The 22,033-nt window shown below is 34.4% G+C and overlaps 3 protein-coding genes, 2 long non-coding RNA genes and 1 pseudogene across 7 annotated transcripts; 3 read left to right on the top strand and 3 right to left on the bottom strand.

The window, feature by feature from the left end:
• Window positions 1–1,874: 1,874 nt before the first annotated feature.
• WAVH2 (Zinc finger (C3HC4-type RING finger) family protein) lies at window positions 1,875–4,909 on the bottom strand. Its single transcript, NM_148162.4, has 2 exons — window positions 4,172–4,909; window positions 1,875–4,092 (listed from the first exon to the last, which is right to left on the bottom strand). The coding sequence occupies exons 1-2, from the start codon at window positions 4,571–4,573 to the stop codon at window positions 2,341–2,343; spliced, it is 2,154 nt and encodes a 717-aa protein (NP_680467.1). The 5' UTR covers window positions 4,574–4,909; the 3' UTR covers window positions 1,875–2,340.
• A 1,219-nt stretch (window positions 4,910–6,128) lies between these two features.
• AT5G65676 lies at window positions 6,129–7,586 on the bottom strand (annotated as a pseudogene; the record flags this gene model as incomplete). Its single annotated transcript has 1 exon — window positions 6,129–7,586.
• Window positions 7,587–9,500: 1,914 nt separating this feature from the next.
• IAA9 (indole-3-acetic acid inducible 9) lies at window positions 9,501–12,637 on the bottom strand. 2 transcript variants are annotated; one of them, NM_180944.3, is made up of 6 exons: window positions 12,154–12,637; window positions 11,041–11,621; window positions 10,719–10,945; window positions 10,465–10,606; window positions 10,250–10,311; window positions 9,501–9,954 (listed from the first exon to the last, which is right to left on the bottom strand). In NM_180944.3, the coding sequence occupies exons 2-6, from the start codon at window positions 11,580–11,582 to the stop codon at window positions 9,911–9,913; spliced, it is 1,017 nt and encodes a 338-aa protein (NP_851275.1). In that variant the 5' UTR covers window positions 11,583–11,621; window positions 12,154–12,637; the 3' UTR covers window positions 9,501–9,910. The 2 variants fall into 2 exon arrangements, with proteins under 2 accessions (NP_851275.1, NP_001318885.1); NM_001345703.1 differs by lacking the exon at window positions 12,154–12,637 and adding an exon at window positions 11,910–12,098 and having other exon boundaries at window positions 9,664–9,948.
• AT5G09425 lies at window positions 12,594–12,805 on the top strand. Its single transcript, NR_143209.1, has one exon. It is a non-coding gene; the product is annotated as an other RNA (long non-coding RNA).
• Window positions 12,806–18,730: 5,925 nt separating this feature from the next.
• AT5G09415 lies at window positions 18,731–18,970 on the top strand. Its single transcript, NR_143208.1, has one exon. It is a non-coding gene; the product is annotated as an other RNA (long non-coding RNA).
• Window positions 18,971–19,084: 114 nt separating this feature from the next.
• Window positions 19,085–20,911, top strand: AT5G65660 (hydroxyproline-rich glycoprotein family protein). Its single transcript, NM_125964.2, has 2 exons — window positions 19,085–20,027; window positions 20,419–20,911. Exons 1-2 carry the CDS (start codon window positions 19,800–19,802, stop codon window positions 20,599–20,601), a joined length of 411 nt encoding a protein of 136 aa, NP_569016.1. The 5' UTR covers window positions 19,085–19,799; the 3' UTR covers window positions 20,602–20,911.
• Window positions 20,912–22,033: the final 1,122 nt, after the last annotated feature.

Raw genomic sequence — 22,033 nt, 5'->3', positions numbered from 1 at the left:
GATTTGGAAATCTTATTAAGCATACTTTACGTGCACATGGGTGTGGATAACTTTGTATAATACTTGTCGTCGTATTCATGTCTTCACGTTTGTAATTAAGAAACAATTCCAATAACATTTCAAATAATACAGATTATACAGTCCGGTAATACTTTTAATATATGTAATTAAGAAACAGTTCCAATAACATTTCAACTAATACAGTCCGGTAATTCTTTTAAAATATGTTTGGATTATAAATATAGTGTGTCGTTTCCAAATATCTTATCCGTACAGCGTACAAACATAGTTTTTAAAGCACGTTTTTTGTTTTCCTAATCAAATTTCCCCACAGTAGTTTGACTTAGATTTTATATATATATTATAATGGTGTTAACAGTTTCAACACCATTATAATATTTTACTTTCTGACAAAAAAATAAATATATTTTTCTTCTTTAAAATAGTCCACCGCCAATGAAAACAAATGGATTAACGGAGTTTGTGTGGTTATTACGATAATGTATTATTTTGTATGGATGACATATACTCTGAATTTGATGTAAATATGTAATAGAAGATATTGGTGGTTGCAACTCTTGCAAATACAAAGTCATCAATAAAGACTGTTAGAATAACTTAAAAACTTAAAGATAATCCAATCTTGGCTGTACTAAATGGATGGTTACTTGAAAACTAGATAAAATTTAATTATAATTAACACTTTCACTTTTGACCAGAGAAGAAAATTAACAAATTTACAAAGCCAAGTGTCAGTATACTGATCTGGACCGTTGATTTTCAATGTTGACAGCTTTCGGACACATCACAACCACGTCATATGGGCTAATCTCTCTCTCTGCCGCAGTACCAGGACTTTTTAATTAACACGTTCACCTTTTCGGAGTTGACCAAACATTTTCGAAATTATTAAATCTCTCCTTAAATAACCCATTACATTATGTAAAAGATAACTTTGGTGATTAATAGATTCATAGATTTGTTTTAGAGTTACATTATTTGGGCCTAAGCCTATTTTACATGGACCTATGTTTGTAGAGTAAAGGTTGTTTTCGGTATCTTATTTTCGTCCCAGGCGCCAAAGGTAAATGCTTTATTAATTGGTTTACATTATTTTTGGAATTCTCAATGGGCTTTACAGTTGCCGATTGCACAAACTGTAGCCCAACTGTGACAAAATCTCCCAAAAGTTGGATCAGCCATTATAACTCCAAATAGTGTGTTATACCGGGTTATTCTGATTTTCACAGAGTTCATTAGTACAAGTAATTGTAACATCAATGAATGTAATGCACCTTGATTAGTATTTTTTTAAGTATGGTGCGTCAAACCGTTTGACCATATATAGTTCGAGATTCTTTCCCTTTCATTAGTTGACATTAACATTGTCCATATGCAATATGTAACTGCGTGATGAATGATAGCTTAGTTTTTTTTTTTGTGAAAAAATAATAGCTTAGTTTTTTTAGTTATGATTTGACCATATATATAGTTCGAGATTCTTCTGCCACTGATCATTTTAGTGAATCACATCGAGAAGTGGACCTTTGACAATAGTTAATCATTTCATCCATTTTAAAAGTATACAAAATCATTGCATTCAAAACAAATTGCAACTTGGCGCTAGCTACATATAATTAGTAAATGTCTTAATGATATAAAATGAATGAATTTAAGCGAGAAGAAAGCTTTGCAACGGCGCATGACCTGGTTTCTACCACGGTGCACCCACCAAACCATTCACCAACAACCAACAAAGACAATCCCCACGCACTATTCAAATCATTCAAACCCGGTGCCTTCTATAACAAAATAGGCTATAATGATGATCACATGACTAATCATGATCATTCATTTGGAAAGATATAATATATTATAGATCCTCTTAAGTTAAACGGCATATGATAATATAAACTTAACTTTTGATTTTGAAGTCCAGCATTACAAGCACACTCTCTAATCCACTATACCTCAACTTTTAATTCTATATAGTACACAAAAAAAGCAGACTTCATTTATTTGATCTACAACTTTTTTTAACTATTCAGTCATTAATTTGGAGTTTTTGAAGATTACAAAAAGGAAGAAGAAGATAAAAATGCTAAAAGACCAATTAATTCCTTCTAATGTAGGGTCTCAATCTCTCTGCAATACAAAAGGCCACACCCGTCGGCTACTGCTTGTCGCTATCATGCACCTATGTGGGTCTTTTTCTGAATAATCATACTTCTATTATTTATACCTTACTAAATTATTGCTTATCCTCCTTATATAAATTATGTACCATTATATATTCAAAAATCATTGAAATCGAATTTTCGAAAAAAAGGGAAATTAAAATTAAAATCTGGCGTTTTCCAAGCCGTGCATATCGCTGACTCGATTTAAATGCTTCCTCATAATAGCCACTTTAGCTAATTTCTCGGCGGCTCTCCAAGCCGAAGTAGGGGTAAGCTGCTCCGGTTTATCTTCAGTTCGGTTTAATATACTATTTCTCGGTTTAATCCGGCTAAGTTCATTTAGCTCAACCTCCAAACTCCTTAAACTATCATCCGAATGAGACGCATTGGACCGAGCCGTCGTTAGAACCTGATACGCTCCGGATAAATCCTCACGCTCGATAAGCCGGCGTGAATCCGCTACAGCGCGGCACATGGAGTGTAAATTTCTCAGCCGTTCGATGCTTGAAGATACATATCTGACGGATTGTGGCCGTGGGATCAAAAATCGTTTTTCTTTAGGACATGTCATTGGCTGATGTGTCATTTGGTCAACGATCGACGACTGTACGGACATTACTTGGTGGGAACCACTCGACGAAGTCGGCACTTTGAGCTCAACGAGAAACTCTCTCTCCTCCTCCGCAAACAAATCTCCGACTTGGATGACAGAACCGGATCCGAAATTCTCGAGTCGACCGGTTAAAGAGTAAACCGATGAAATCTCAGTCAAATGAGATCCGTTGACCAAACTGAGATTTAGCTTCACGTTATGGAGAGTCACGTTGAGCAACGAAGCGATTCTTTCGGTGAACGCGTCTCGTAGCGGCGCGTGAAGCAACGCTCCAGGAGAAGCAATGTAAACGGAATGAACCGGGATCTCCGGACGAGAGAAACGCGTGGTAGACACGACGAACGGAATGCGCGTTGCGTTTAGTTTAGCTTTCAAAACTGCCTCCGGTTGATCTTGACCGTCCGATAAAACAAAGATGCTCGTTGACGGATTCTTCTCCCGCCGATCTTCAACGACTTTAACCGCTTTCTTCAACGCGTCGTTAACGCTCATTCCAACTCCGCCGGTGGTTTCCATTCCGCCGAGTGCGTCGACCATTCGCCGCGCCGATCGTCTTCCTTTCGCCGTCATTCGTCGTAACGGCATTAACCGTTTTGACCCCGTCGAGAAAACGACGATCGATAAACGATCCATTTCTCGGAGAAGAGAGATCACCGATCTCATCGCGTGTTTAACCGTTTGCAAATTAGCACCGCCGTTGCTTAAATCGAGAACCGTTACCAGATCTATCGATGGTCTTCGCGCCTTAATCGCATCGGTGATGGACGACGGCGACGGAGACGCTTTTAGTTTCATGATGACGACGTGTGTCTCCTTCTTTTTCCCGGTTTCCACAACGGCAGATTCCGGCAGCAACTTAACCTCCAGATTTCCTGAGATTGAAGGAACCATATCAGACGTAATCGAAGAATCTCGGAAGAATCCGGGGAAGTCATCGTCATCTTCAACGTCGTCGTTTTCGTCTGATTCATGTATAGTGTTGATCTGAGCAAGAGAAACCGGCGAATAAGCTAACGGCTCATCGTCGTTGTACACTCTCAGTGACTTCCCCGTTTTGATCTCTCGGATCTCGGGTCGTCTAATCGGGTCGGATCCGAAGTTATTATTAACAGCCGGATAATTCGACTTTGGCGCGTGATTCCATGCGGCAGAGCAAAACGGACAACGCTTGTCTTCTAATCCATTGACGCAAGAAAGGTGAAACGAATGTGAACACTCCGCCGTGAAAATTGCCGCCGTCGAGTTGCTTTGATTTGAATTCACTCTCTGCAAACAAATCGCACATCTACTACTATTACTCTGCATCCACACACACACAAAACGGAGCTTTAGATTATGTCTTTCAAATTAAGAACTTGATTGAATCAAAAGTAACTACCTTGTTGAGAAGAAGCGTGGCACGGAGGAGAGAGACGCCGCCGCCGCCTTGAGAGGAAGAAGAAGATGATGATTTAGGAGAAGAAGGGTTAGAGAAAAACTTGGGACTTGAGCTGTTACTAGTCCTTGGAGTAGCATTGCTCGTAGTCCTGCAATGGAGTTTGGGACTAGTTGGAAGAGATGGGATAGTGACTGATGTGGAAGCTGAGGAGCGGCATCCAGTGCCGCTTCCGCCGCGTGATCGGAGACGAGGAGTTGAAGGGTTGGATAAAAAACCAAACTTTGATCGGAATCTTGGTGTGGGAATTGGAGGATCAGTAGTGTGTAATGATGAATGTTGTTGAGGTTTATCTTGATTACTTGAAACGGAAGTGCAAAACGCTTTTCTCCAACCAAACACCATTTCCTGTGAGAAAGAAATAAGAAGAGAAGCTCTCTTTTTTTCTATATTATTCTTCTTCTTCTTCTTCTTCTATTTGTGGAAGTAATTATAGAGAAGAAGAAGAAGGACTTTGGGCATAATGGATCATAAGGAAGATGGAGAAATTAAATACTAAGATAAAGACTATAGAGAGATTTCTTTTTCTTTAGTGATGTTTCGATAAAGACATTTTTTTTTATGTTATTTTAAGTTGTAGGAATATTATAAGGTAAAAATTGTGACTTTTATGCGTGTGAATTGGCTTTTGTTTCCATTTGCATGTAATTGTTTTGCCTCGAAGAAAATAATCACTGATCCGTTAAGTCCTTCTTTTTTTTGGGTCAATTTTGCTATTTTTTTTACATATTTCAAGTGTTGTTTCATTGGGATGGACGATAAAGTTAAAAGTCAACGGTAATAACCGACCATATGCAAAATGAGATTTCAAATAACTTGAGACGCGGAGATCTTTGTTTTCCATTTGCATGTAAAATCTTTCTTTTCAAAATATTAAACAGTTTATTAGATTGTCTAATGTGGATTCCTCTTGAATGTTCCACAATGTGGTTCGATTATATAAATCATTTCCAATCTTATCGGATTCTTCGAAATGCAGATTGTGATGGAGTGTAAGGTCAAACATGTGGGCACGTGACGTTACAGTCTGAGCAATAAACGGTAAGCTTATTTTCCTTACGAAATATAAATGATACTAAAACACGTTGTATTCGAGTTATCTTCATGATTGTGAATTGAGTTGTATATTTAATTGATAGTTGCTTACGTAATTACATACTGGCTGGAGCGAGGAATTTAACCTAAAGTTTTGGGTTTGGAATTTTGTAAAAGGTCTTTGATGGAGAAAGGTCGAAAAGTTTTTTTTTTTCATTTATTTACCAACAAAATGATTTATAATATATGGTGACGACAAGAGCTAATGATATGACATAAAGATTAGACTGGTCCAGGTCCAGCAAATTTTGAATTCTTCTTGCTATTGCAAAAAAATTGATGGTTTTGGTCTGATTTTGATTTCGACACTTCTATTATTTTGATTTGACAACCTTTTAGATTGGCTGATCAAGTGCTCGAGATAATTAGTGTCCTAAATCAAAGGTATTAACTCCAAAATACAAATTACTGCAATTTGTGGCCTCTAGTATCTTGCAGTTATGCTGAAGAGCCACATGAATGAATGAAACAATAAATGGGTGGGTACATATATGATAAGGGGGCTGCTAAACAAAATTGTAGTTAAGCATTTGTAAATGGTTTGGTAGGTTTTTTAAGTGGCTGCCATTGTAGAGACAACACATGACTTCGTGCGTGCATGCCATGGAATCATTGATTATCAACCAAAAAATGAAAATATTAGTTAGTTAATCTTGTTAAGAATGTAATGACTTATATTATACGAATAGCTTTACACAAGTATATATACAAGTACAGAGGAGGTTACACTAGGGTTGTACAAATATAGAATGTTCCATAAAGGAGACAGAGGAATATTATGATATTAAAGAGAGATGATCCTATGTATCCTTAACACGCCCCCTCAAGATGGAGGGGCTATGCACACTCCAATCTTGTCTCGAAGTTCCGTGAAGTGATTTCGAGGAAGCGGTTTTGTTAATGCATCAGCGAGTTGGTCTCTAGTGTTGACGTGAGCCACACGAAGAATGCCTTGCTGAACTTGTCCACGAATAAAGTGATAGTCTATGGCTATGTGCTTCATCCTGGAATGGAAAACCGGGTTTGCGCAAAGGAAAGTAGCACCCACATTATCACAATAGACCACAGGCGGTTTGGGAAGTGTGATCCCAAGCTCCGTGAGAAGGCTGCATATCCACTGGATTTCACAAGCAGTATTTGCCACCGATCGATATTCAGCTTCTGTTGAAGACCTTGCAACGCTCTTTTGTTTCTTGGCAGTCCATGAGATTGGATTTTTCCCGAGGTAAACGATGTAAGCATTTGTTGAAACGCAATCTTCTGAGTCTCCGGCCCAATCTGCATCTGAAAAGGCATGAAGGGAGAGCTCGTTTTGAGCAGCAAAGAAAATGTCGTGAGTCGTAGTTCCAGCCAAATATCTAAGAACTCGTTTTGCAGCTTGCCAATGATCATTGGTTGGTCTGTGCATAAACTGAGAGAGGCGGTTTACAGCATATGCAATATCAAGTCTTGTGAATGCAAGATACTGCAAACTTCCAACAAGCTTTCTATACTCAGTAGGGTCGGAGAGAGTTATACCAGACATGAGTGTGAGTTTAGGAGATGATGCCATTGGTGTTCCTACTGGTTTGGCGTTAATCATGTTGTAGCGTTGAAGTAGATCAAGAATGTACTTTCGCTGCGAAAGATGTAAGCCCTTAGACGTCCGATGATCTTCTAGACCAAGAAAATAGTTGAGATCTTCAGGGTCTTTGATGGAGAAGCGAGCTGCGAGTGCATCAAGAACTTGTTGAATGCTTCCTTTGTGACTACCCATGATTAGTATATCGTCGACATACACCAATAGATAGACAAATTATTTGCCACGTTGCAGAATAAACAGAGAAGTGTCAGCCAACGAGTTTTGAAATCCCAAGGTGAGGAGATAAGTCTTCAATTCCGTATACCAAGCACGCGGAGCCTGTTTTAACCCGTAAATCGCTTTACGTAGTCGACAAACGAATGATGGATTGTCGGGATCAATAAACCCAGGAGGTTGCTCCATGTAAACTTCTTCTTTCAAGGTGCCTTGAAGAAAGGCGTTGTTGACGTCTAATTGTCGGATTGGCCACGATCGGGTTACCGCAACATCAAGAACAAGACGTAAGGTGGTCGACTTGATCACAGGACTGAAAGTGTCTGTATAATCACGGCCAAGTTGTTGATTATACCCTTTTGCCACAAACCTTGATTTGCACCTGCCAAGAGAACCATTAGGGAGAAATTTGTTTTTAAATACCCATTTACAACCAACAATGTTCTTATTAGGCTCTTGATACCATGTTAAGAATGTAATGACTTATATTATACGAATAGCTTTACACAAGTATATATACAAGTACAGAGGAGGCTACACTAGGGTTGTACAAATATAGAATGTTCCATAAAGGAGATAGAGGAATATTATGATATTAAAGAGAGATGATCCTATGTATCCTTAACAAATCTAGTTTAGTTGGATTTGATTTAACATTTGAAAAACTTGTATACCAACTTAATTCGAAAACTGTATGGAAGATTTTGAATGTCCTAACACAATCACAATTATTGTATATATATACTTGGTCTGTCCGGACAAAACTGCTAATCAAACCTTTCAAAGAAAAAAAGGAAAAACCAAAAAAAAAAGAACTTAACTAAACAATAAATCAATAATAATGCTGATACGATATATTTTGTCCATATATATGAGATCGTAAATCTCTCCCATGACTGATAACTGATAAGAAATCTATGGATACCATCAATTCGGTGGGTTTGTTGAAGGTCTACCAAATCGAAGAAACACACATTCATTCTCGTAATCGTACGTATATTCATTTATCTAGCTTCTTTTATTTGAATTTTTACGCAATATGCAATTCGATTCGTAGACTCAGTTGAATATAATTGACCTAATACCTAATGCTTATAACTAAATATTATAGATACTATTCTTGAATGCAACATTGAGATGATCAAATCATTTACATTTACAATCTTATTTTTCTCGTTTGATGAAGAAATAATTTTGGGGAACAACCATATATAGATGAGTGATAAAGGTATTGCCACGTTCCATTACTGAGAAGCATAATTCAATTCATATCTTTTGGAGACAAATTCGACATGTCATTCCCTAAGTCTATTTCATATATTTAATTTTAAAAACATTGAATATTACTATATAGTTTATCAACTTATATGGATGTATATAGTATGTCCCATTCGAATAAGTGCATCAAAGCGAAACGAATTAAATGAGATTCACGACCAATGATTGTTGTTTATGTGTATACTATTAAGTTCACGTGAAGCTAGCTACAAGAATCACAGATATATACTACATTATTTGGATTAAAGTTTTAAAGTAACAAGAGTGATTTAAATTCGACCCGTAGGTTCTCTTAAACTATGAGAGTACTATATGAGTCTTTAATTATCTTGATCGAATATATGCCTTGGAATTGATTAATTAACGCCTCTTTGAAAAATTGGACAGTTGAATATAACATTTCATTTTAGGTGGGGTTTAATCATATTGTTTTGTCAACGCTAACGGAATTATTAAAAATGAACAATAAATGATATCACAAAAATAATTTTCATAAAACAAATAAGCAAACCACCATTGCCAAACCCAAAGAGGCGCACTATGCTTCCACCTTCAGGAACAGAAAAATAATAAACGTTCCTTGAATGAGAAATGGGAAATTAGTATATGGGAATTTATGTTCATGTATCTTTGACTATTTTTCTCTCAAACGATATTATTCGATACTATTAAACTATAGTTATTCACTAAATCTAAAACTGATTCGTTGAAATTTATGATATCTTCGTTTGGGGATTGTACTATATAGTTATCATGAGTTTGTACGCAGCCCATGCTTGCTAAGGTAAACAAAGTTTCATGGAAGGTTAAAAAGTGAAATAATGATATCAAAACCTTTTCCCGGCGAAATTACTTTTATTTATCTTTGATTTGTCTTGTAGCTTTTGGTTCTTCAGGTGAATTATTCAAGTTGGTTTAAAGATCCGTTGGTGGCAATGATTTGGTAGCACAGTTTAGTTATGACAGTTATAAAAAGATTTTTTTTTCTTTCTGATTAATCTTGATATTCCATTTAGAATAGAGTCATAGACATTGAGAAAAACGTAGGTTTACCACTTCCGCATTCAAATGTGTTAGAATTTAACAATCCACCTCAAAGATTTAAGTACTGATTAATATTTAAGATTGTTTTGCAAATGCAGAAGAAGAACCTCCATGTTCAATGATAGAAAGCCAAATCGTAAAACCGGATTGTCTATCTTCTCTTCTCGAGAAGAAGCAAAGAAGAGAATAACAAAAACGTTACATCAAATAATATCTCAAAGGTAGAAGTCAACCACACATCCAAATCAAACACAAAACATAAAACAACGACCAGTTTACTGACTAAAGCAACAAACAAACAACAAAAATAGATCATTTTTAATTCTTCTTCATTTCCTTACATTCGTAGTCTTACTTACTTCATTTTAAAAATTCAGAAACTAAAGATATTGATGTTTTGAAATTTAAAAACACCACCAAAAGATCGCACATATTTTGTATAGTTAGAAAGCTTTGTCATGTTCCATCTTTTAAGCTCTCATCTTCGATTTCTCCATTGCTCTCGGAGCTGCAGCTGCAATATCACCAGTTCACCACATTGAATCATTAAGACATTTTGAATCAGAGAAGACGAGTGATCAAACATGAATTGAAATCAGTTTAATTTCGATTTTATTTACATGTTAATTTGTTGTATTTACTCCCAAAAGAAGACGAGTGATCAAACATGAATTGAAATTTCTAAATCAGCTACAAGTAACTCACACCAACAAACCACTAATCTCATCATACACACTACTTGTAATCGGTTTTAGTAGAGATAGTAGTTTACGTTGTAGCTTAGGAGCAGAGAGAAGAATAGACTTTACCTAACCCAATAGCATCACACCCTTTCATTATCTTCAGCTTCTTGCAGACATCAATAAACATCCTGTAATATACATCGGATCAGAAATCACTCATGAGCGCTTATACCAATCACCATGATATAATCTTCTATGGCATGTTAGATTTGATTCTAAGATATCTGGCAGAGAGTAGAGAAAGCTTCTAACAAGTTTTGAATATAAGAGAGGAAACTTACTCCCACGGAACATCTCCAACAAGCATCCAGTCACCATCCTTATCCTCATAAGTGAGCACATAGTCTTTTCCATTCAAAAGATCCTTGAGCTTGGTCTCACTAAGCATATCCTTCCCAGCAGCTCCATTAGATCCACATTGACCTAAACATCAAATAAACAGTGCAGGTTAACTACTTTGACTGCACTCATTCATTGATCCTTAAATAGAAAGAGGTTTTCAAACACATCACTAGCAATCACTGAAACATCTCACCAAGAGTGAAAGTGGTGAACATTTTCTCCAAGGCTGAAGAAAGCTCCCCGTAGTTAGTGTAGCTCCTCAGGTCAACTTTCCTCAGATAAGGAGCACCATCCATACTGACCTTCACGAAGAGAGCCCCAGAACCTGGCCTCCCATCAACTTCGTCACTGTTCTTACAAGTAGTGGCCAATGTGTTCTTCCTGTAGGATCTCACTGGAGGCCAACCGACAATTTGTGCCCTGAAAATTCCAGAATCCGAAAAAACACCAGTTAGCTAGCTGTTGAAAGTAATCCATATCAAAATCGAACGAATGCTCCTATCTTCTATTCATACTTGGCTGCAGGTGGACTAGAGCTATTGTTTGTAGTGCTAGACTGTCCTTTGGGTATGTTTTGTGGCACATCTTTCTTTGTTACAGACTGGGTGGCTGCTGCTTCAGGGAACATCCAGTTTTTCTCAGTATACACTGAACTTTTAGCTTCAGCAAACTGATCCATTGTGTCAGAAAAGCCTCTTTTGTTTCCCGATGCATTGTTCTTTTGCGAGGAGGAGCATATCTCATCTTTAGAAGGAAGCAAAGGAAAGAATGGCTTCTCATCTAGCTTTGCTGGGCTCAAAAGGTTAAGCTCTGTGTCTCTCGCAGGAGATTGTGATCCAGGAAGACCAAGTGTCAGCTCCGTAGCCTTGAGGCTGATAGTAGCTTTGTCATCTTCAGCAAGGGGAGAGAGAGTAGAGCTTCCAACAGAAGAACAATCAGAGAGACCCAAGTAGTTATGCTCTTTAAGTCCTCCTAGAGTGTTCCTGGAGATGCAATTGCTAGTAGGTGAAGAACTAGCCACCGATACATTGCTCTGTAGCTCCTCTTCCGGGGACATTGGATACTCAAGGTTTCTTTAACTGCAAAGCTGCTTTACCTGATGATTTACACAGCACAAAGTCCTCCACATTAAATTCACATAACCATAAACAAATCCTCAAACAAAACCCTAAATTACCAGAAAAAATCAAGAACTCAATTTCAATCAAAATTCGAAGAAACTCGAAACCGTATCAATTAGGGTTTCAAAAGTAGATTGCATCTATGAAAAACTCACAACCAAAATTTAGAGCAAAATAAAGCTCAATCTGAGAAAAAAATGGAAAGCTAAAAATAAATAGAAGTCAACTTAAGGTCAGATGAAGAAACTACACCGTTGAGTTACATTTTTCGAGCTGATCTCAGATTTGAATTTCCACAGAATTCTATCTACAAATCACTAAACCTAGCAAGGTTTAAGCCAACAGCTCAAACAAACCAAAATTCGCCATAGAAATAGTGAGGAAATCAGCAAAGAAACTCAATAGCTAATAGATCTAATAACTACTAACTACACACACAAACAACAACAAGCTAAAAATTACCGGATTTGAAACTATGTATAAGAAGAACAGAGAAGACATAATTACCTCAAACGGAAAAAACAAATCCTGGATGAAAAATGGAAGCTCACAACGAAGAAGAAGAAGACGATCAAAAATAAGAGAGTCTGAGATATTTTGGAGAAGAAGAGTATAATTTTTAAGAAACTGTAGAAGATGAATAGCAAAGAGAAAGAGAGAGAGAAGTGTCAAGGTCCTTCCATTAAAGCAGAAAAAAGCTTAATTATCATTACCCAGAAACTCGTAGCCGAGATTAAAATTAAAATAACTAAACAAAGTGGTAGAATAGAAAATAAGTGGAAAAAGTTGCGTATTTTTATTTACGAATGGATTCTAATCCAACGGCTCAGATTTGATCGTGCTGATAATTCTAAACCGTCGGATTTAAATCAGCAGATATGAACCGTTGATGTACAAATGTCGGGAGTCGGATCTTTAAACAAAATTATGCCACTTTTCTGGCTCCACCCGAAAGGGGATGGTTGTCTGCAAATATTAAATTCCGATTCTATCCTTTTGTTTTTAATGACTAATGTAACCTCTATGTGATGATAATGTGATTGAGGAATGAAGGGTAAAATGGTAAAGAGAGAAAAAGAGGAGTGAGGAGGGGACAAGAAAGCGGCATTCCAAGTCGGTTTGCCGGGTGGTGAATGGGACATCTAACCTCTTCCACTTTCTTCCTTTCTCTCTCTATCTCTACTTTATTAATCTAAAATTAATTAAGACTTGTTAATCTTTTTTTATAATCACTTTCTTTCTTTCGGATTAAATTTAATTAAATTCCGCCACCTTCCTAATTTCTTTAACTTTCATTATTACGTTTCCTTATCTTTCAATTTTTTTTACTTAGATTGGCCCAACTGGATGGGGCCCATTGAGAAATGTTAGTCCCCCCAAACTTGAATTTTTCATTTTGCTTTTTTTTTTTGGTTTGGCATTCATTGTAGTCTTCTAGATAGATGAATGGGTAAATAGTATAAGTAACTTTAATAATGACTATAGATTAATCTTTTTCATAAGGTTACGTCACGTGCTAGATTTTTGTTTTTTATTTTTGTTGAATTTGCACTTAAATAAGTAAACTGATTGAAACAAAATTATAGTCATGACAAAAATTAGATACATACAAGTTTGTCCGAATTGAGTTTAAAAAAAAAATCTCATTTTTTGAAAGTATAATTTGTGGTGTTATTGTTAGAAGTACAAAATTTGAATGTGAACAACATACATATTTCTGGAGTATTAAATATGTCTGAATTGCACTGTTACGATCATCATACACAACGTTTAATCCATAGTAATAAGGATGATTGGTTAAAAAGTAAAAAAGTAAATTCGTTGGTAATAAACAGGTAAATTATGTATGTTAATTTTTATAGTCGGTTACATTCTTTTCGTGTTAAAAAGAAAAAAAGAAAAAAATTATAGTCGGGTGTAATATACATAAAAAAAATTACTGTAAAAAATTCAAAGTAATTAAAAAAGGAAGGTAATGGGAATTGGGGAAAGGGGAGCATAATAATAACAAAAGGGGTGAAATGGGATTGAAGAACACGCATGGGAAGCACAAAATATCTCAATCTGACCGTAGGATTTGATGGTAAGAGAGTAAGAGAGGCCTGTGTCCGTTCATCATCATCATGACCTTCTCTGACTCTTTTTTTTTCATCATCACTCTTCCGTACCACTCACGTTATCTCTTTTTTACCCCTCTCTATTCTTTTTAACCTTTTTTCTTTCCTTTTACCAAAGATTTAAAGACGATTAATCAAAAAAAAAAGTCTTTAACACCTTATGCACAAAGAGGAAAGTAAAAGAAAAATATTCACCGTCCAGAATAATAATACGGCATTTCTTAACCTTCCCCGTAAAAAGTTTTGATTTTCTCTTTCTCATATTTTGTTTAATCGTCTGTATAATAAGTAAAGGATATTAATTATTTCAAATTACTACAACTACCATCAGACATTATATTTAAAATTATGAGTACATGAAAATATGTGTCTAATTAAAAAGTGATTGGTAAAAAACAATAATAGTAATACAGATAAATTATTACAAAAATGCAAAAGTAAACAGTAGATCAGATTAGCAGCATTTGCGAGTACAAATAATGCGGGTTGAGACAAGACAATGAGACCCGTAGTGCTTTTGTCCTTCACGCTTATTTTATTAGTCTTTGATTGATGATGGATTCACTAAAGTTAATTAATCTTTTTCCCCGTAATTAATTAATTTATAATTAGAGTGGAGGAAATCAAACGACAAGACACGTTAGACTGTTTACTTTGGGCCCAGACTTTGCACTCTAGTATATAAAAATTCATTTATAATTGGGCTTTTATTTCATATTATAACATAGGCCCATAAGCCACTATCCTTCTTGATGGGCCATAATATACTTACCTCTCTCGTATTAAGGATTTGTTGAATTTATAATCTACGTGTTGACCCCAAAAAAAATGTAATGTACGTAAGATATTTCTTCGTTTAGTCAGTCATGTTGCTGTCAACGTTTTTATAATTCTTTGTATCACAATTTTTTCAATTTTTTTTTAACTAGAAATACACAAAAACAACTAATTATTTATTGCAAATTGTTATATGTTTTATATGTCTCAATATAGGGTCAAACGACGAGCTACTAAATCGGATTTGCACAACAAAATAATATAATTAATTTTATCGAGTTCGTAATAGGACAATGTACCGAGCCGTGATCATCAATATACGAGAGAGCCATTAAAATATATTTGACCGAAAATCAAATACACCTTCGAGTTTTCACATAAAACCTCCGTCAGATATTTCATCCCTCGCAATAAATTACTACATAAAGATAACATTTTAAATTACATGTATATCTAGCTGTATATGAATTAGATATAAGAAAAAGAAAAAAACGGTTTCTTTTTCTTTCTATGTATAACACCTGTATTTGTACATATCGCTTAGGGTCTTAGTCTATATCAACATGGTCCCATACAGCTTAGTTTTTGCTTGTGGAACAGGTTTGGATTTTTCTACAACATAAGAGCTTATATTATAAATGCATATTAAGTCAATTTCTCTGTTTAATCAAATCTTTTTGGTTCTAGAATTGATGTCACCGAATCGCTATGTATCTTTGATTAGATTGGAGAAAAGACAGATTTGCGTCACTCTCAAAACAAACCCAACAACATGCTGCATACCTCATTGAAATCGTTATTAGTAGATAATAATTTGTAAGTTCATTTTTTGGACTAATTAAAAAGTTTAATGTTATTATGTTAGATATATATTATAATGGTTATTAACAACGTTTTAAGCAAACACACAAGTTGTGATATAAAAAGTGTAGGATCGTGGGGTTTAGGGTTTACAATTATAATGGTTAAAACACGTTTTATAGAATTTTTTGTTATTGATAGAAAAAAAAAAGTGATATAAAAAAGTGTAAGATGGGTTTAGTGGATATACTCATTGACCCTAAAAGAAACGGCGGTGACAAATTCAAGACCCATTCACAGTTCACACTTCGCACACACATAGATATAGATATTTTTATTGTGATTACAAGTTAAAATAGCAAGTCTACTTCCTAATAGAAATTCCTTGTATTTCATTTTAGAAATTTGAAACCAATTTTCTATAAACTCAATTGTACAGTATATGAAAGTAAGCACAATTTAAAAAGAAAAACTGAAAATAATTGTGCTTACTTTATTTTAGTTTTCGTCAATAACAGTGTTTATAGATGTTTGCATATGAAAGATCGTATCTAATCTTACTAAGAAACTTATAAATCTCAAAGATAATTGTTATCTTGTGTCAAATTTCGAAGAGGAACTAGAGCATTACATGGTGTGAATGTGTAATAAACTAACCATGCTCTTATTGCAGAGAAATCTATTCTTTATTGAACAAACTGGAACGTTTACAACATTTAAACATATAAAGAGACATGTAGATTCCAAAGGAACAAGTACAAGATATACATGAATCTAATAATATACATTATAGAGATCGATTATTCATTATTATCCAAAAACGCTGTTTTCAAGATGGACGGATGGAGTTAAAACCAATATCTGTGTACATAGAGGAATAATCTGATCAAGCATTAACACAATTAACTCGTAAAGCACCATTTTGAATAAGGCCGCCCAACTTATGTCATAATCTACCTCAACATGTGTTTTTTTTGTTAGTGAACCTAAACATGTGTCATCCTAGAATAGAAGATTGGATTAGCACAAAGATAACTAGCTTATACATAATCAACTTGTCGCAATATATAAATGAGTGAAGCATATGCGGAAACCGAGCTTAGACATATGGGATGATGATAACCACTAAACAAGTTAATGTAACACTATCCTACTATCCTTACACTTTTATGTCTAAATGAAATCTGTTTTAAAAAAAAAAAAAAAACAGAAACAAATGTTCCTATTAAGAAAATAATAAATAAATATATAAATTTGGAATAACTGATTTTTGGCGGTATGTATAATTAAAACTGCAAAGACAAAATACAGCTATACCTAAAATTATAAGTCAGGATCGAAGTAAGAGGTTTGTCAAATTCGAATTCCACACGGCAGCTACTCTTTTGTTTTTCATTAGATCTTGTAGCAGCCGTAAAATCTAACTTAATATTGACTTTAATAGTCTATATATGGGTTACTGATACTGTCCCATGTGACAAAATTTAATTATTCTTATATTATCATTTCCTGGTATCTTCAACGATCAAACATGTTACGTTTATTTATTAACAAATACAAACACGTCAAACATTATATAAAAAAATAGGAAACAGAGTATTCCCATATCAATCTTATCATCGATATCTGTACTTTCAATCGTGAAGTCGTTTAAGATTTATGGACCAATATTTGTCCCTTAGGAACTCAAAAGGCCAAAGGTCCAAACCCGAAAACGCTCAGGTCCATTTTCGTAATTTCATATCAAGTGTGGTAGTTTTGAGTCGCAAAGGTTTTTATTTATTACTTATATAAAGTATCAAACCCATATTTCTAGTAGATGTTTTTAATTAAATTGACAACTTAGAGAAAGAAAAAGTTGATACGCATTGCCGGCAAAAGTCCCAAACTTTTGACGTAAATATGTTTCATAGTCATCCGGAAAATTAGAGTTTTTGGCCTTTTTGCCAAGTTAAAGATTTTACCCTATAATATGGATTTTGTCGGATCAAAGTAAATACTGTTTTTTTTTTTTGGATTTGCTTGTATTCCGGGTTTTATGTTATAGCGACCAAGTGGATAATGTATGAATGAACCACGTCTCAACAACATCTTAATCACTAAGTATGTGATTAGTATATCTTGTCTCTGATTATCACAATTAAACCTTGTCGATCGTTTTCAATCAAAATTAATGCATATGACGAAATTTTTGTTGAAAATTTTCAAAATCACGAAATTAAATTAAATTGGTGATGAGAAGCTCAAGGTTGGAAATAAAGAGAGCGTATATTTTTGAACGAGACATGTTAAGGTGTAAGTGGGGACGAAATTGTCTAGGGACGGTGTAGGAACAAAACACAATTCGTCAATGCCACATTATCTGTTTTGATGTTCAACAACTTCTATAAATAAAAAACAGAAGTTAAGCATAACTTCTTCTTTTTTTCCTTGTTTTGAGAACACCTTTAAAATTTAAATGAAATCGAAAAAGAATACAAAAACTAAATGACGTATGTACGATACGATCGACGAGTAGTAACTCAAATTCTCTTCCAATCGTTACGATTCGGGATTTCGGGTGTGGGTGATAACAAGCGCCCACACATAATCAATGCACATGGCCATAGCATGATCGTATTATTTTCGTCTTTATAGAGAGCCTAGCCTAGTTTCGATATATTACACAAAACTTGGAAAGTATATTGAATGCTTTATTAATTTCAAAGGTTGGCAAAAGCAATATTCATTAAATGACTAGGACATGTAGAATAGTGATTGATGTTTTGAAAATATATTTTAGCACAAATTTTCATATTAACAAAGAAAAATTATTTGAAAATTAAAACTTGTTAGGATTAAAATTAACTTTAAAAATTAGTATTAAAATTTTAGAAAATTCACTTAATGGAATATCAAACAGTGAAAATGCGTAAAACAAAATGTTTGTGTAATAAATTTTGTGGGTAATAATACATGACGATTTGTGTGTATAGCAATCGTCTGTTATGACTTTGTGTATGTCAGATGGATTAAATAACTAAGTATGATTATCACATTTGGATAAATATCTAGTACAAAAAAGATGTACTATATTTTAAGGATCTCTATCAGAATTGATGTAATAGTTGAAAAACAAATCGATCGAATAGAGACAAATCATGTGATAATTGTTTTGGTTTGGTAGCTAGCATATAGTACTCGTACCAGCATATACTTTTCTCTCGCATTTAAAAATGCGTGAAACTATATTATAAAATCTGAAAGCTCATCAAAATCTAATAAAATAACGTCGGTGGAGATCGACGAGCCAACGTTATTCCTCGAGTAAACAAATAACTATGCAAATTTTCTTTATCATTAAATAATTAACGATGAAGAGGTTTCAACTTTCAATAATGTTGTCACAAAATTCTTTCTAACCCGACTCACTTGTATTTTAAACCAGGAAAAACTACACGAGAGCGTTGCATAAACATGAAGAACTGTTCTGTTTTGGGTTTATGATAGAGATAAGCATAAGTTAGTAGATTTGGTAGGAGTAGATATTGGAGATAAGGGTAGGATTAGGGTAATTAATGAAGATTAGGTGCAAAACGGCTAAAAAGATTAACATGGTGGAGCTTGGAGCCCACGTCTTCTCCGTACAGGCAGCCCTCTCTATCTCATCTTTCCACGTACATTTTCCACTCTCTCTTTCCCCTTTTTTCAAGCTTCATAATTAATTTCATTTAGATTAACAATTTCATTAATCTGTTATTTTCAAAGGAAAATGGAAACATAACACTTTGTTTGTTTTGTTTTTTATATATATTTGTAAAGATAAAACTAGCTTTGGAATTGTCTGTCTTCATTTTTGTAAAAGAATCTCACATATTATTCCAATACCAACATCTGATCTCCAAGGAATCCATAAAAGTTAAGCTGTTTTTATCACCATGAAAGTACAAGATTTTTTAACGCATTTATTTTGTCAGAAAGATTTTTTTCACTCATTAACATTTAACTTTCTAGCAAAAAACAAAAATTACTTTTAAAATCACTGCATAATCAAACAGTAAAATGATAAGTAAATTGGTTCAACAAAAGTCAAGAAACATAATCTTTATATTTTTGAAAAATCTATCGTTTGATGATTTAATTATTAATGGGAATAAAAATTTCAACGGCGAAAAGAAAAGGGACAACTTTATTGTACAGCATATTTGCTTTATGTGTACTGCGAAAATAACTTTTTCACAGTTGTAAAATAAAAACATTTTAATATCTCATTTTTTTGATTTCACAACAAAAACAATAAAATAAAAATCTTTTATAAATAAACACTCCCTATCTCTTCTTGTTTCCCCGTCCCCTGTTCTCACCAAACTCTCAAAGCTCTCTTCTCTTCTCTAGCCTTCTCTCTCTAACACATGAGAGAACAAAATCATCAGCTCACAATCTCAGCCGTCGATTATATCGCCACCGTCGTAGAAGAAGATGGAGAACACTCAAGATTTCTCGCCACCACACATGGATGCTTCTCGGCCGTCACTAGGATTCCCTCTTGGCACAGCTCTGCTTCTTATCATCATTTTCAGCCTCTCCGGAATATTCTCTTGTTGTTACCATTGGGACAAACATCGTTCTCTCCGCCGCTCTTTGGCCAATGGTCGTCCCTCCGCCGACATCGAGTCTAATCCTTACAAACCCAAACCCCCTTTTCCGGTAACTCTCTTCTCAAATTTATAACTTTACCAAAATATGACTTTGTTCATTTCCTATTTCTCATATAAACTACAGCTATTAAACGAGTATCCAAAACATTAAATTTAATATATGTAATTTTGTTTTAGAAAGTATTTGTATTTTTTATAAATAAATAGTTTCCAACTATCAAAAAATATAATTTTATCTATAGAAATTTGAGATGCTGAATCTAAACATTTTAAGAATTTGAGTCGCTAAATAAGGTTTTTTTATCTCTCTGTAAATATGTCACGAAAGCAAATTTTATGGAAAACAATAGGAGATAACATTTGTGTTACTAAAATTTGAAGTAAAAATAAGGGATTTTTTTTTGGAATGAGTAACTAAGAAATATGGTTACTATGAACAGGAAATGAAGAAACCGCAGAATCTGAGCGTACCGGTGTTAATGCCAGGAGATAATACACCCAAATTCATAGCATTGCCGTGTCCGTGTGCACCACCTCGACCTGAAAAACTCACCGTAGATGTCCAAACTCCGCCGCAATCACCGCCTGTTAAGCCGGCGCGTTTTCCTGTTCCTTTGTATTAGATTTAATTAGCTATAAGATAACGAACGAAAGAAGGCGGAAAAAAATGTCGAAATGTCTCGTTTTGATGTACATATGGATCATAAAATTTTACATTTTTTTCTATCACTGATTATTTATTTTTGTATTCAGTTGGTTTTAAATGGTTGTGCCAAAAAAAAAAGCAAACTAAATTATGGAATCTGAGGTTAATTTTTATACGTATTTCTTTTTCTACTAACAACAATGTCTCAAAACTGGATATTTTGTATTGTGTGAAAAAGGATAAAATAGTTGCACAGTTATTTTTGTTTTTTTATTGTTTAATATCTTACACCTATTTTGTGCTACTACCTATGTAAAGCATAAAACACATGGCACATTTCGTCAGACGATATTTTCGATGTCGATGTCCTGATGCATTTCTGTTTTCCTTTGGCTACAAATGAAATCATAGACGAAACTGTATATCTATGAGTTTTATGTTTTTTTTAATACCAAAATAATAGATTGCTAGCATTTTAGGACATCTCGAGTTCTGTTTGAATTGTACCAGAAATAGCCAATGAAGATTGCATGATTCTTCACATTTCCTTTTATATCAGTAATCCAAAAACTTAAAAGGTGTTTTATGCAACCACGTTTGATGCTTTAATTAGAAAAACTGCTAAACCAAGTTTCAATTTTGTGCGTTACTACAACAAGAAGTCTTCGTGGTTAATCATTTTCTCGAAATATAATTATGGACAAGAAATCAATAATTGTTTCTTTTCCGCCAGTAGATATCTAACTCTTGGATGGGTTAAAGATAAAACAGATAATAACACCATACTATTTTAAGTTCCTACAAAATGAGACATGTTTTTTAATGGAATTACTGAAATTGACATCTAACCACCAAAAAAGTTCGTATGGTTTTGATTAGGATAAAATACGAATTAGACGTTAGATAGCTTTCCGTTAATTACAAGACAGATTCCGTTAATTGCCAAATAAAACTCCACACTGTTAGATAAAGTTAGGGACCCTCGAAATATAAAGAACTATATATTTGGCACTAAAGTTTCCAACCGGAAATTGACGTCACTGGCAAGTTTTCTTAACCAAGTGCTCTCTAAACACATCCCCACCACTTGGACCCCTCCAACATTAACAATCAACTTCATGACCTAATTTCACTATTTTTTATTTTATTCTTATATTTTTATGATTTGATGAATTTCAGTCCTGTTAAATCCATTTGTTGATCCTAATATTCTAATCCAAATTATCCCCGAATCTGATCGACAGAGATTTATCTTTTGCTCAAGTCCACTAATTATCAATTATGCAACCAAATAAATAAACATTTCAAAGGTTGATGAATTAACTCGAAGTTTCGAATCAAATCTCTTTTTAAGCATATCAAGTTAATTTCAAAACGCGTCACAACAAAAGAAAACAACGACCACTAGA

The sequence above is a fragment of the Arabidopsis thaliana genome, chromosome 5 (assembly GCF_000001735.4).
Source record: "Arabidopsis thaliana chromosome 5, partial sequence".
NCBI classification, from domain to species: domain Eukaryota; kingdom Viridiplantae; phylum Streptophyta; class Magnoliopsida; order Brassicales; family Brassicaceae; genus Arabidopsis; species Arabidopsis thaliana.
The sequence above is the reverse complement of the archived record's forward strand: the minus strand, read 5'-3'. Positions and strand labels throughout refer to the sequence as shown.